This window comes from Oryx dammah, unplaced genomic scaffold (assembly GCF_014754425.2).
Source record: "Oryx dammah isolate SB20612 unplaced genomic scaffold, SCBI_Odam_1.1 HiC_scaffold_26, whole genome shotgun sequence".
Taxonomy (NCBI): domain Eukaryota; kingdom Metazoa; phylum Chordata; class Mammalia; order Artiodactyla; family Bovidae; genus Oryx; species Oryx dammah.
Genome location: NW_024070210.1, coordinates 95,981,684 through 95,997,674, shown reverse-complemented (window position 1 = coordinate 95,997,674; position 15,991 = coordinate 95,981,684). Strand labels below are relative to the sequence as shown.

General features: G+C 36.0%; 1 protein-coding gene across 4 annotated transcripts in view; it reads left to right on the top strand.

Moving 5' to 3' along the window:
* Window positions 1–15,991, top strand: part of LOC120852631 (AP-3 complex subunit sigma-1) — a 72,173-nt gene that overhangs the window by 22,880 nt on the left and 33,302 nt on the right. For all 4 annotated transcript variants that reach the window (XR_005718600.1, XM_040225968.1, XM_040225970.1 and 1 more), the window contains exons 2-3: window positions 5,315–5,406; window positions 8,791–8,902. Coding sequence is in view for 3 of the 4 variants with exons in the window: in XM_040225968.1 (XP_040081902.1) it covers window positions 5,315–5,406; window positions 8,791–8,902 (204 nt within the window). In the remaining variant the exon portion in view is untranslated. The remainder of the gene's footprint in view (window positions 1–5,314; window positions 5,407–8,790; window positions 8,903–15,991) is intronic.

Genomic DNA, 15,991 nt, shown 5'->3' with positions numbered 1-15,991 from the left:
AGCTATGGTTTTTACAGTAGTCATGTATGGATGTGAGAGTTGGACGTAAAGAAGGCTGACTACCAAAGAATTGATGCTTTCGAATTGTGGTGTTGGAGAAGACTCTTGAGAGTCCCTTGGACTGCAGGGAGATCAATCGTAAATTAAATCAATCCTGAATATTCATTGGAAGGACTGATGCTGAAGCTGAAACTCCAGTACTTTGGCCACCTGATGTGAAGCGCCGACTCATTGGAAAAGACCCTGATGCTGGGAAAGATTGAAGACAGGAGGAGAAGGGCATAACAGAGGCCTAGATGGTTGGATGGCATCACTGACTCAATGGACATGAGTTTGAGCAAGCTCTGGGTGATGGTAAAGGACAGAAAAGTCTGGAATGCTGCAGTCCATGGGGTTGCAAAGAGTTGGATATGACTGAGCGACTGAACAACAACAATATGATAAAACTTGAACAGATGAGGAGTTGCTTCATAATGATGAGCAAAGAAATGGTATTTTGAGACAGAATCTACTCCTGATGGGGATGCTGTAAAGAGTGTTGTAAGGACAACAAAGGACTTAGAGTAATTCATAAATTTAGTTGATAAAGCAGTTGTAGGCTTTGAGAGGGCTGGCTCCAGTTTTGAAAGAAATTTTCCTGTGGGTAAAATACTGTCAAGCAGCACTACATGATTCCTCCTTTATGAAAGGGAGAGTCCATCGATGTGGCAAACTGCATTGTTGTTTTATATTAAGAAGTTGCTGTAGTCACCCAAACCTTCAGCAACCACCACCCTGATCAGTCAGCAGCCACTGAGGCAAGACCTTCCACCAGTGAAAAGATTATGATTCAGGGAAAGCTCAAATGATGGTTAACATTTTTTTAGCAATAAAGTTTTCTTTAATTAAGGTATGTACTTTTTTTATACATAATCCTGTTGAATCTTAGTAGCCCACATTATAGAATAAACATAACTTTTTAATGAACTGGGCAACCAAAAATTTTGTGTTACTCCTTTTATTGCTGTACTGTGGTCTGGACGCAAACCTTCAGTATTTCCAGGGAATGCCTTTATATGCACCACGTTTATTTTCTTTATCCATGGACACTCAGGTGCCTTCCATATATCGGTTATTGTATATAATGTTCAGATGAACATGAGAATGCTTTTATCTTTTCACATGAGTATTTTCATTTTCTTGAGATAAAAGCTTGGAAGTGAAATTGCTGGATCATGTGGTAGTTCTGTTTTTACCTTTTACTTTTTTGAGGAACCTCCATACTGGTTTTCGTAGCAGCTGCAGCAACTTATGTTCTCATCAGCAGTGCGCCGTGGTTCCCTTCTCTCTACCTGCCCACCAACACTCGAGCATCCTTGTTACAGTCATTCTGACAAGTGTGAAGTGGTACCTCATTGTGGTTTTCCTTTGTATTTCCCTGATGAGTACTGATATTGAGCATCTTTTCATGGACCTTGTGGCCATCTGTATGTCTTCTTTGGAAAAGTCTATTTAGATCTTTGGTCCTAAGGTTTAAAATTAGGATTGTTTGGATTTTTTTATTTTTTATTTTTATTTTTTGCTATTCAGTTGTATGGAGTCTTTATATCTTTGAATATTAACCCTCTGATCAGATATATGGCTTGCAGACATTTTCTTCCATTCAGTGGGTTACCTATTTTGTTGATGGTTTTCGTTGCTATAGAGAAACTTTTTAGTTTGTTGTATTCCAAGTCTTATTTTTACCAAGTTATTTTTCTGTTGGAATTTTTATCTTTTTCTTGCTGGCATTTAAGTATTTTTTGTGTGCTAGATACTACTCCTTTTGTCAGTTTTATGTATTGTAGAAATGCTTGTCATGTTTGTAGCTCTCTTAATTCTTTTTGTGATGTCACTTCAGCATTAAAAATGCCTACTTTTGATGTGATCAAATTTGCGAACCTTTTCCTTTATAGTTATCATTTGTGTCTTGTTTAAAAGTCCAACACTATTACAACGTTATAAAGATAGTCTTCTGTATTATATTTTTAGATTTTTGTAGCTTCATCATTGACATTTTTTTTTTAAACTTTAAACTTTTTATTTTGTATTGGGGTATAGCCAATTAACAATGTTGTGGTAGTTTCAGGTGAACAGCGAAGGGACTCAGCCATACATATACATGTATCTATTCCTTTGAAACCCCCCTTCCATCTATACTGGCATATAACATTGAGCAGAGTTCTATGTGCTATACAGTAGGTCCTTGTTGGTATCCATTTTAAATATAGCAGTGTGTACATGACCTTCCCAAACTCCCTAATTATCCCTTTCCCCCTTCCTTCCTTCCCTTCAACCTTAATTTCATTTTATAAGTTTGTAAGTCTCTTTCTGTTTTGTAAGTAAGTTCATTGGTATCATTTCTTATAGATTCCACATATCAGGGATGTCATACAATATTTTTGCCCTCTGTCTGACTTCACTCAGTATCACACTCTAGGTCCATCCATGCTGCTGCAACGGGCATTTCATTCTTTTTAATGGCTGAGTAATATTCCATTGTGTATATGTACCACATTTTCTTCATCCATTCCTCTGTTGATGAACTTTTAGGTTGCACTGACATTTATTTTTAATCAATCTGGGACTGATTTTTGAGTATAACATGAGAGCTAGAAGTTCATTGTATTAGAACAAAACCAAAAATTTTCATCCTGGGACCATTTATGAAAATGCCCTTCCATCCCTGCTAATCTGCATGTGTATTATGTTTAAGATTAAATTATTATACTTATGTGTGGGTGTGCTTCTGGCTCCATCAGTCATTTTCCCTATTTCTGCACCAATATATTATCTTAATTACTGTGGCTTTATAATAATTCTCGCCTGGTCAGCAGGTCCTCTTGTATTCTACTTGAGTGTCTGGTTATTCTAGCCCTCTGTTCTCATATATAAATCATATTTTGAGTCATAATCAGGTTTTCAAGTTTATCTCCCACACCCATGTTGAAATTTTGATTAGAATTACCTTAAGTCAAACTCCAGTACTTTGGCCGCCTCATGCAAAGAGTTGACTCATTGGAAAAGACTCTGATGCTGGGAAGGATTGGGAGCAGGAGGAGAAGGGGACGACAGCAGATGAGATGGCTGGATGGCATCACTGACTCGATGGACGTGAGTTTGAGTGAACTCCGGGAGTTGGTGATGGACAGGGAGGCCTGACGTGCTGCGATTCATGGGGTCACAAAGAGTCGGACATGATTGAGCAACTGAACTGAACTGAACTGAAGTCTTTGGAGCATTTTGGGGAGTTTGAGCATCTGTGTAATATTGGATCATTCAGTCTATAAACATTATACATATTTTCATTTACTTAGATATTCTTTAACTTTTTCCAGTAAAGTTTTACATTTTTTCTTGCAATTTTTTTGTTTCCTTTAATGCATGATTTTTGATGGTATCTTTTTAAAATTACATTTTGCAACTCATTCTTGCAGAAGTTTAGAATGGCAGTAGGATTTTTATGTAATGTCTTTGTGTTCTTATTTTAACTGTTTATTAATTGTATCACTTCTGTGTAAATGATATTAGATTTTCTGTGTGGAAAATCTTTTTATCTATGAATGACAGTTGTGTTTCTTCCTATGAAAATAGGCCTTTGAAATCTGTTAATCATGTCCATGATTTTCTTTATAGTTTTATTTTTATCACCTCCAAATTTTTGTCAGACACAATGTTTAGTTTTCCATGTGTTTGAATTTTATACTAATGGAGTGATTACATATTATTCTGGTACTTGCTTTTCTCCCGTACTGTAGACTGAATTATGTACCCCCTACATTTACTTGTTGAAGCCCAAACCCTCAATTTGATTTGAGGTTAGGACTTTGGAACTTAATTAGGTTTAGATGAGATGATGACCATGGGGCCCTCATGATGTGATTAGTGCCCTTTCCAGAAGAGATACCAGAGAGCCTATTCTTGCTGTTTCTCCCCATAAGGACGTGTAAGAATGCAGTGAGCAGGTGGTTATCTTCAAGCCAAAAAGATGCCACTCACCAGAAACCAGCTATTCTGGCACCTCAGTCTTGAACCTCTAGCCTCCAGAATTGTGAGAAAATACATTTCTGTTAGTTAAGTCATCCGTTTGTGGTATTTTTTTTTTAATGGCAACTTGAGCTCTGGTAACTCCTTTTTTCCACATTAATTTTTTGAGAATCATTCATATTGGTGGGTATAATTTACTTAATTTTTACTTCTTATAGGATTCCACTATATAAGCATACTGTAACTTACGTGACTGGTGAACATTTGGGTTGTTTTCAGCTTTTTTTGTTGTTATTGTTGGTATGGTGCCTTTATGAACAGTCTTCTGTGTGTTTCTTGGTATACAGGTTAAGAATTTGTTATGTATATGTAGTTGTCAATATTCTACTGTTTTTGACCTTCAGAAACAATGGTTTCATATGGGTTAGCATTGTGCCTAACAGTAGAGTGCTGAATTGTAAAACTTCTTGCCTGAGTGATTTTACCATTTACCTTTCCACTGGTACCACGAGAATTTCTTTGGCTCCATATCTTTGTCAACATTTGATATTGTCATACTTTTATATTTTTGCTCATACGGTAAGTGTTGAGTTATTTCATTGTTACTTTAATTTGTATTTCACTTCATAACTAATGAGGTTTAGCATCTTTTCATTTGTTTATGGACCATCATATATTCTTTCCTGGGAAATTTCTTGTTCATGATTTTGCCCAATTTTATATTGCAGTGTTTGAGAAGCTGATTCTTTTTTTTACTGGGATATGAATTGCTTGGTGAATTTAGTAAATATTTGTTGAGTCAATTCTTGGTTTTAAGCTGTGCTTACATAAAGATAAGTAAGCTGGATAAACTCTTACCTCAGTGTGCACTTAAACTTACTTAATTGAGAGCACCAAACTTCTGTTCTTTCTTTTAAAATATGGATTAGCTCCATGAATTGTTTATAACACTATCTCTTTGTTTCAGTTTACACATTTGTACAATGTACTTTGACTAGTTGATATCTAGTTTCCCTTTTACCAGTGTCTATAATTCATGTTATATTTTTCTTGTTGGTTTTTAAAGCTGAGAAATAAATTTTATTACACTGGAAAATATTAAGTGCTGCTTTTATGTTATGCTTTTGCTTTTTTTTTTAATTTTGAAATGTTGGGGTTTGTTTCTATTAAGATATAATAGGTTAGTTCTCCAAGGACTATTCTCTTAGATGAATTTCCCAGACAGATTACTGTTTTTTATTTTCAAATTTTTATAAAACTGTTAAACCTAAAAATTGGACTCTAACATATATGAATTATTCTTTCTCAGAGTGAAGATACACAACAGCAAATCATCAGGGAGACATTCCATTTGGTATCTAAGAGAGATGAAAATGTTTGTAATTTCCTAGAAGGAGGATTGTAAGTAAAACATTTCATGGGCATTTCTAATCTTTGACTGTATGAGTAGAGTATCACTGTTTAATTGTTTTATTATAAAATTTCCTAATTTGATCAATTGGATTGGGGAATTAATTGCCTCTTATATTAGCTATAAATCTAACTTAAATAATTTTTAAGATACTTAATCTTTTTCTTTTAAAATTTTTATAAAGGCATTTTATATAAAGGTAACATGTTCATATGCAAAAATTCAAACAAATATAAAATGTAAACCAAGTCTTCCTCCTGCAACTTTAGTCCTTCTTCCCAGTTTCTTGTGTATCCTTCTAGAAAATTAGTTTTGCACTAACATATAAAAATGTAAGGCTTCCCCAGTAGTTCAGCTGGTAAAGAATCCACCTGCAGGAGACCCCAGTTGAATTCCTGGGTCGGGAAGATCTCCTAGAGAAGGGATGGGCTACCCACTCCAGTATTCTTTGGCTTCCCTGGTGGCTCAGATGGTAAAGAATCCACCTGCAATGTGAGTGACCTAAGTTCAATCTCTGGGCTGGGAAGATCCCCTGGAGGAGGGAATGGCAACCCACTCCAGTATTCTTGCTTGGAAAATCCCATGGACAGAGGAGCCTGACAGGCTACAATCCATGGGGTCACAAAGAGTTGGACACTACTGAGCGACTAAACACAGCACATAAAAATAGAACATTAAAAATTTTTACTTATGGGATCACACATGTATTTTGCTTATCATGTTGCTTGTTTGTACTTATATTTTGAAAAGCTTTGCATATAAACCCATCTAGAGCAGTCTCATTCATTTTAATGACTACAGAGTACTCCTTAGGGTGAATGAACCTGCTTTCATAAAAATTTAGATAGCCATCTTTTATTTTATATTATGAACAATTCTGAAGTCTACTTTTCAGATATTATATATGTATGTGTCTAGATAAAATAAGTTTAAATTCAGATAACAGACTTTCCTGTTTTTAAAATGAATAAATAAAAATTGCATATAATTAGTTTGCCAGCTGTTATAAATTTAAATTAATGGGTTTCATGAAAACAGTTTGTTCTCAAATGGTTTCATAGATGGTCCCTTCCATGCTTATATCTTTAATTTCTTACCAGGATATTTCCTCACTGACAATTCAAAAAACTCAACTTTAACTGAACTTCATTCACTGTGAATAATTAGAAATTAGTCAGAGAAACCTACACTTTTCTGTATTTTTAAGGTAGATGATGTATATTATAAAGAATAGTTTTCATAATAGAGAATTCATTCATACCTGACCAAAAATTACTTTTTATCATGTAGAAAGTTTACTTGCATTTCTTAAAAGGTTATATCCTGTTGCACTTAAATTTGCAAATACACATATGATTTGTAAATTTTGCTGTTAACTCAAGGCCTCCAATTTCATAGTTGATAGATGTACCTGCTTTCTGTGTTTGTATTTTAATTGTACTTCACTTATGTTGCTTAAACTTCTGTAGTTGACTTGTGTTTGCCAGTACCATCATTTCCCTTTATTCCAGTCTCCTGATCTTCTAATCTCGTAGGAAGTTTATCACCGAGCACAGTGTACTGCCTGGGGTACATGTGCAAGAAATTGATTGATCTAACCAGGGCACTGTTTGAACCAGAAAGTATGGCTTGAATTTGTGATTATTCTTTTCAGCCTTATAAAAAGTAGAAAGCAAGTATTGCATCAGAAATGGGGCTGCACATCTGATTTAATCCTAGTGTTGTTACTAACAAGCTGGTTTTCTTGGTTAGGTCACTAAAATTCTTTGTACCTCAGTTTTCTCCTCTTATGTTAAATGAGATATTTGGACTAAGGATTTCTAGAATTCTGTGCTTTTTATATTGTGTGTTACATTCTATACAAGAATTTGAATCAGTATTGTACTATATATAGCTTAAAGATGAAATTATAATAAAGTGTGTTTATATTAATATTTTTATTTTCTTTCAAAAATTTTAATTGCCATTTTAAAACTTATAGTTTTAAAATATTCGGTCTTCTTTTACAGCAGAGCCAGACAGAAATGTAAGATAAATGACTACACTGCAGATTCAGGAGGAGGGCTGCTCTTTGTGCTCTCTTTGTCCCTTTCAAGGGTCAGGTGCAAGGACAGTGCATAGTAAATACACGCAGGGAACCTTTGAAGTGCTTGTACATATTTTTACATTGCATATCTTGTCTAGATAGTAGGAGTTTTCATTCTTGTCCAAGATAATTTTCATTTTTGGTATTAAAGGATGTAAAATAATAAATGAGTATATACTTAAGGAAGTTGTTTCTACAAACTTGTGAATTTAGTATTACTTTTACTGAGTAAGAAATAGGGACTTCCCTGGAGGTCCATGTGCAGGGGGCATGAGTTTGATCCCTAGTTGGGGAACTGAGACCCCACAAGCCTCAAAGCGAGCCCAAAGAAAAGAAATAGTTGTTATTTTCCTGGGTCATCTTTGAATGTTCAGTTAGCTCTCATTGTGTTTAGCTTTGATTTTTGTAAACTTAACTATGGAATAGCTAAACTATATTTAGAAAAATAAAAGGTGTTTATAATGAATGATTCCATATTTTTAAAATGCTGAAACTCCAATCCGTAAAAAAAAAGTATTTGGCAAAAGAATTGAGTATCTCTTAGCTCAGTTTTCTTGTGCTTCTACTCCAAAACAAAATGTGCTTTTGGAGAAGAACTTGATAGGACGTCTGTCCAAAACTGAAGAAGAAATGTCCTTCTTTTTTTTTCTCCTAGTTGATAATCAGTCTCAAGCTATGTAACTTACTGTGACCTATGGGATTAAATCTAGTAAGCACTTAAAAATGCCCTATGGACTCATTTCTGCCTGCTTCTCTGGCCTAATCATGTACTTATCTTTCCTTGATTGAAACTTTCTTTTTCTTTCTTGAACATAGATATTTCATTCTTGATAAATCTGCTTTTTTATTAGTTTTCCTGTGTCTGAAATGCTCATCTCGAAATTTTTCTTGGCATTAAATGTCAGCTAAACATCAACTCTCTTAACTCCCAATCGAAAGTAGCAAATGTGTCGGTGTGGCATTGTCCTGTTTTGATTCTCTAAGTAGTTCCTTCCACCTAGGCAGTTCACTTTTTCTTGTTTGTTCATTGCTTCTCACCCATGCTCAGCGCCTGACACATAGCAAGTACTCAGTAAATAATTGAGTGAATGAACTAAGATTAAGCACTGGCATCTTTTACTTGACTTCTCTGAAGATAACAGCCATCTAGTTCACTTGAATGCTGTGTCATTGTTAACCTTTCATTTTATAGAAAGTTTTTTAAAAAAATTATCAGTTTGCTTGAGTTAACGAAAATGTTTTCCAGTTTGTTTCTATAACATTCCAATTGTTTTGTTTTGTCATTTAGATTAATCGGAGGATCTGACAACAAACTGATTTATAGACATTATGCAACATTATATTTTGTCTTCTGTGTGGATTCTTCAGAAAGTGAACTTGGCATTTTAGATCTAATTCAAGTAAGTTAACACTTGCCTCTTATTGTCTTAAACAACAACTTTGGCATTTTTGTTTTATAAAACGTCTATGTTCTTAAATTCTCTATAGTGATGTTCTGTCTGGTAAGAAATAAAGTATCCCATAGTAGATGTTGAGTGGGTTAGAGAGGGGTGAGGGACGTAGAAACACACAGCCTGGTTTAATCTGGTGGGAACTGACAACAGCCAACATCTCTGTGCCTGTTTTCCTGTTCACGTAAGTCACCAGAGGAAGCCCTTTACCACATGTATCCAGATCTAACCCAAACCTGCCCCTTCCTGTCTCCTGCAAGTCTGCCTTAATGTCACTGAAAACTCAAGGTCAGTTATCAGCAAGTTCCTTCAGCCTCGTCTATTAATATTGCCTTCATCTTTTTGCTGTGAGTTAAATCTGGCTTCCCTGATGATAATAGCTGCCCCCTTCTTCTTAAACAGCAGTTTTCTCTCCTCCTTTCTTCACTTCATTGACCCTGAAGGGTGTTCTCTTTGCCTTTCATTACTTTTTCTAGACCTTTTTCTCTTCTGAAACATCTCCAGACTTCATCTCATGTTCTCAGACTTCATCTCATGTTCTCAAACTGTACCACTTTCTACCCGTGCTTTCTACCCATTGAAGTAACCTCTCACTCCCACTCCCTATTCATGGGACATTTTGTCAAAAACTTTCAGTGGTCTGAGACTTTACTCTACCTGCAAGCAAAAACTACCACGGTTTCATGGATGCTAACAAAAGATGGAGGGCGGGGAGTGGTGTTTCTGGTGTAGAAACAAAGGACTTCATTACTAACAGCTAAAGCAGTAGCCAGAGTGACAGCATTTGCTTTCACTAGTTACTCAAGTCCCAGATCCTAAAGTGTGACTCAATAAGGTATCTTTTCATAACAGACACTAGGCATGTCTGCCCATGTTCTAGAGGAAGAGAACGTCTTCCAAGCAAAGGAAACGTACCCTTTGCTTTGGAGGGAAACACTGTCTATTTTCCAAGGCTGTTGGCTATACAAGTTTGCTTGGAAAGTTAATCCACAATAAAGGTAGTTAGTACCTCTGTTCACATGATGTAGAGGAATGGAAGACCCGTGGAGAATTGTCTCCAGCAGATACTAGTTCTTAGTTCCATGACATTCACTCCGTACTACTTGTATTATAATTCTTGGGTATTTCCACATTCATGTGGGTAATTCATTCAGTACACTGGTGTCTTCAAGCTGAAATTCCTCTTCTCCAGTGAATTTTGCCCGTTATCCTGTTGGGACCCTCAGTTCTTTTCTTCGTTTTTTTTTTTTTTTTTTTTTTAGGATAAAAATATTTATTGACAGTTTTCTAGCTATAGTTATATATTCTAAACTATTCAATGTTTGTTAATAAATAAACGGCAATTCTAGAAAAATAGATATTTCTAGGATCCTGTATTCTCTTCCTGTGTTTTTTATCCTTTCAGTTGATCTTTGGGATCTTCTGTCTTTTAAATCTATGTTTTTCTCACTGTCCCTGATCCTCCTGATATCTTACTTTCCTTGGCCAGCTTAAATTCCATGGTCAGTCATGATACTCATAGGCTTACATATACTCAGCTTTTTGCCTATACCCACACATCTGAGAAAAAAAAAGATAACCATACATGCTGGCCTCACTTTAAATTCATGGTCCCAGACCTTAGGGAGTCCTTAATGCTACCCAGTAATCAAATTATATTTCCCCGGTCATTTCACTCTCCCACACTCCTAGACAATGGCTGATACACTCTCCTCCTTTCTCAAACCTCTAGCACTTCTCCAGCATATAGCTTCCCTAGTTTGTTAGGCAACCAGAAGGAAACTTCCACAGACTCTGTATCTACTTTGTTGCACTCTGTCCTTTCTGTAAGAGAAGAGTAAACTTTGTTCCTAGCTAAGGCCAGCTCCCCCACTTACATACTAGCCTCCTCATTGCTCTAGCATTTTTCTCTCTTCTACCTCATTTTTTCTTCTCTTCTAGATTATTCCCACTAGTCTATAATGTGTTAATACGTTCTTCCATCTTAAAAATCCTGTCCCTCCTTCCTTCTCTAGCCACTGCCTTATTTCTTTCCCTCTCCTTATAGCAAAACACTTTAAAAATATTTTCTATATGCAGTGTCTTAAATTTTCCTTCTCTCATTCTTTCTTGAATATGTTCCAATCAGGTTTTTCAGCTCCGCTGTTGCTAAATCTAAAGGTGCTTCTCAGCCTTCCTTTACTTGATCAAGATTATTTATCACTCTTCTTCATGAAATATCTTCTTCACTTGGCTTCTAGGACACCTTGCTTGTCTGGTTTGCATCCTCCTACTTTTAGTTGCTTCATTTTAGTTTCTTGATCTCTCTCATATATTCTTTGGCAAAAACTCTGTTGAGTATACAGAATCCAGTTAGTACCCTCTGCACTGCCTCCAACATGGTCCATGCCACCATCGGCTCTTGCTTGGGTTATTTCAGTAGCTTTCTGACTGGTCTTCCTGCTTCCACTGTCTTTTCCCTTTTGTCTTTTCTTAGTAGAACAGCCAGGGTGATACTGTTCAAATATGTTGTGTTTTACACTCTTCCATATTGAATTCTCCAGTGGCTTCCCCTCTCACTCACAGTAAAAGCCAAATTCCTTATAAATGACCCGTGGGTCACATAATCTGACTCTCCTCCCCGTGCCTTATTACTTACCTCCATTTTCTAGTGTTTTCCCCTTTGCTTCACCCACCCTGGCCTCAGTGTTCCTCAGATACACCAGGTATGCTTTTACCTCACAACCTTTGTACTTGCCGATCTTCCTATCTGTATTGTTCGTCCATCATTGATTACTATTTTGATATTATTGCTGATCTTAATGGATATGACAGCATGGTTGTTACTGCTCAGATGGGAATTTAAAACCAAATATCCTTTGTCATATCTGAAGTCTATCATGTATTTATGAAAAGTGGAAACTATGTCTTGCATTTTGCAAAACTTTTTAGCTATGACTATTTGAAATGTTGGTAATATGTCTTGATCCTAAATAAAATACAGAGAAAAGAATTTCAGGAGAATTGTGTTATCTTTCAATTTCTAATGTAGATGAGCTATTTTTATAAGAAGATCCTATTGAGTTATTACATGTTGATCTATTATGTCACAAAAAAGAAACTTTCTGTAATTTGCCTTACAGAGATGGGTTCTATCAACTCCCTTGAACATGTTGGAAGTTCTGTAGTTACTGTCTTGCCCCTGTGGTTATTACAGATCTTTAAAGAAGAGGGAGTGCTGAGCATGCACAAGTTAGTCATTTTTTAAAAAGTTGGTTGAGTGAACGAAGTGGAAGAGAGTAGCTTATTGTTTCTGCTTCTGTCTCATGAAACAAACAGCTTTTCAGAGCTTATTTAGAACTGATTTACTGGCCTTGTTCATCCTCTAGTTTCGAGAAAGGCAAGTGTAATACAAGTAAAAGTGGAAAATTATATAAATCAAGAAAATAACAACAACAACAAATAAAATCATATACATAAAATATATATATATATATAAATCAAGAGAGTTTAGATCAAAACCTCTTGGTTTTATATTTTTGTTAGAGAATGGGTCAAGAAAACTTAATCACCATCAGTATGTGATGACTAAATACATGTTTCATTGTGGTTTTTTGAATATTAAAAACAATACAATTCAAATGATCATTGGGCACTCATATTAGTACTTTTATGCCAAGATTTTGTGTTTCTAAGGTACCAGTGTGTTGTGTCAGATTTGAGTTTTTATCTTATGTAAAATCTGAAAGGACTTGTTAGTACCTTCCATGTGAGATTTATACCAGCATGCCACCAAGCTGAATAATCAGCTTCTATTTTCTTTTAATTCTTTGTTAGTCAGGGGGAAAAGGTGGCCTTTTTTTCTTTCTTGTGTGTGCTATTTTAGTGTGATAGTGACTGCAGTATAATCCAGTTTCAGAGTTGTAAGCTAGCCTTTTTGAAGTCCTTTCTCTTGTAGCGTATCTTCATTGGAAGTGTTGAAATATTTACACAGAGTGAGACTAGGACTTCATTAAATATTCATGTCGGTTGTTTGAGTTATTTATGAGCAGAGTGTCCTCAATTAATTTAGTATGCCACGCTGGTAATGGAGGCATAAAAGTTTACTCAATAATTTCAAATTTTGTAACAGCTTTCTGCTACATGATGTCACATGTAGTAGTTATTCAGTGTCAATCTTGTTCAGTTATAGTTAGGAAGAAATGGAGAATAAACTGCTAAACTTTTCTCTAAATTTAGAAAGATATGTTTTGACCTTAGTGTTATAATATGAATATAAACTAGAGTTCTCATATATATAGCATCTGTCAGTTCTGTAGTACTGACTGTTACACTGACTTTTGTGAAGTTATTTTACTTATTGCTATTAATGTTAATGTAATATGATAGTGAGCAAGTCATTTAATGCTTACAGACCTTGAGTTTTTTTCAGTTGTAAAGTATGCCTATTTTAGTATACTACCTATAGACCTCATGAGTTGTTAAAAATATCAGTCAATTAAAGCACGCTGCTGCTGCTGCTGGTAAGTCGCTTCAGTCGTGTCCGACTCTGTGCGACCCCGTGGACTGCAGCCTACCGGGCTCCTCAGTCCCTGGGATTCTCCAGGCAAGAGTACTAGTGATTAAAACCATTCAGGCCCTGCGTGTACTTTGGGCAAGTTGTTTAACCTCTGGGGCTTCCCTGGTGGCTTAGAGGTTAAAGCATCTGCCTGCAATGCGGGAGACCTGGGTGCAGTCCCTGGTTGGGAAGATCCCCTGGAGAAGGAAATGGCACCCCACTCCAGTACTCTTGCCTGGAGAATCCCATGGACAGAGGAGCCTGGTGGGCTACAGTCCACAGGGTCGCAAAGAGTAGGACACGACTTCACTTTCACTTTCAACCCTGATTTTGTTTGTCTGCAAAATAGGGGGAATAATAATAATAACAATAGCTCATAGAGTAGGTGAAAGCATTAAAAAATGTATAGTGTACGTGAAGCCTGTTACTAAATGACTCGCTTATAGCAGTCAATTTTTTTAGCTGACATTATCATTAAAGCATGTATTTATGAGGATAGTGTATAAAGTATTATTCATTAATACACAAACTGAATTGGGTAAAGAAGTCTTATTTTTCTTTTTCATTTTTATAAGAATTTGGGCTTCTTTTTATCCTATGTGGTCTTAGCTGAAATCTTAGGAGGAATTCTGCTTTGAGATAGAGTTACATGGTAGGGATAGGCATAACTGAAGAAACTTATAAGCCAAGAACACTCAGCTGAAGATTCTCTGGTCTTTGCACTATCATGTAGGAAGCTGTGCTGATGTAGATACCACTACACATGGAATAGTGTGCCAACGGAGGGCTCACACCTTCCACCACATCATTTTTCTCTTATTACAAAGGTCAACTTCATTGAAAGCATCCTAGTCCATAGGGTGGCATATACATTACTTAAGCTTTGAGCTGTACATGGTGAGGTGCCACCTGTTTTTAAGAATTGTCTGGGAAACCTAACTGACCAGCTCTTGAGGACTGTGGGAAGTTGCAGCTTCCCTGTGGGGGACTGAGAAGGATAAACCCCTGGTTCCAGAGATGAATTCTTGTGCAGTTCCTCCTGCTGGAGAAAGAGGGAACTGTGGCGCGATTTGTTTCTTTTCTGGGCATTCCAACAGTGATCCAGGCACACCCAGGATCATTTTAGGAAAATTCTATTTTAGGCATTCCAACAGTGATCCAGGCACACCCAGGATCATTTTAGGAAAATTCTATTTTAGGCATTCCACAGTGATCCAGGCACACCCAGGATCATTTTAGGAAAATTCTACTTGTTCCACCAGACTGTGTTACTAGAGTATTAGAAATTTCTGTTTTTAATAAGACTTGTTTTTTATGTATGTAGGAAACCAAAAAATAGTTCTGTAAACAATTTGAATCGACACTGTTAGGGTGATTCAGCATTCCTAAAATCCTTTTCCTATCTTATTTTCATTGTTTAAATATTGAAATTACTTCAGTATAATAATTGAAGTAATACACTTTTCAGTTATTTCCATTGCTGCTTCTTCATGATAAATCCAGGTGTCAAATTTGATGATGCTCCCTAGTCTATGGAGAAGGAAATGGCACCCACTCCAGTACCCTTGCCTGGAAAAGCCCTTGGACAGAGGAGCATGATAGGCTACAGTCCATGGGGTCGCAAAGAGTTGGACACGACTGAGCAACTTCACTTTCCCTTTTCCTATTCTAATTTACATGTTTTATTGACCTCTCAGCAGTCCCCTTGGGAGGCATTATAGTGTCAAGTTGGTGTTTGGAGTTTGATGGTATGGACTTAAGTATTGGTTATGTCATCTAACAGTTTTGTAACTTTGAGTAAATTACTTAGTCTTATCCATCTCAAATTTTCTTGTCTGTAAATGCTAATATCTATACCTGCCTTGCCAGCATTGTGATAAGAATTGGAGATAGTGTATATAAAGTAGTCAGCCCAGGGCCCGGAATGTAGCAGACACATTGTTATTACTTTATAGTGGTGAAGAACTTAAGTATGTAAAGTCAGAATTTTAGAGCTAGAAGTTAAAATTTATTTTTTTTTCCCCTTCACAGTAGGATTGAGAGAGAAAAACTCAGCTTATGTTACTATTTTTCCTTGAAATAATGTGATTTCTTTATTTGTCAGCACAGAATAGTAGATTTCAGGGGGGACTGGATATACAGGAGAAGAGTAGCTTTCCAACTTGGTTTTTCAAAAATTTTTTTCTTTAAAATTGAAAAAAAAAAACTTTTCATGTTGAAATTATTTTAGACTTGAAAGAGTGGTAAATATTAATACAATACAAAGAATTTTCAATACCATATCTTCATCCAGATTCTTCAAATTTAACATGTTCCATAACTTCAAGTAGGTAATTAAAATCAGGAAATTTACATTTATAGAATACTGTTATCTGCAGAGTGTATTCAGAATTTGCCAGTTGTGCCATTAATGTAACTTTTCTCGTTAGGTGCACAGTTAAGGTCATGTATTGTGTTCGTCTCCTGTCTCCTAAGCCTCCTTCGCTCTGTTCGCTCTGTAA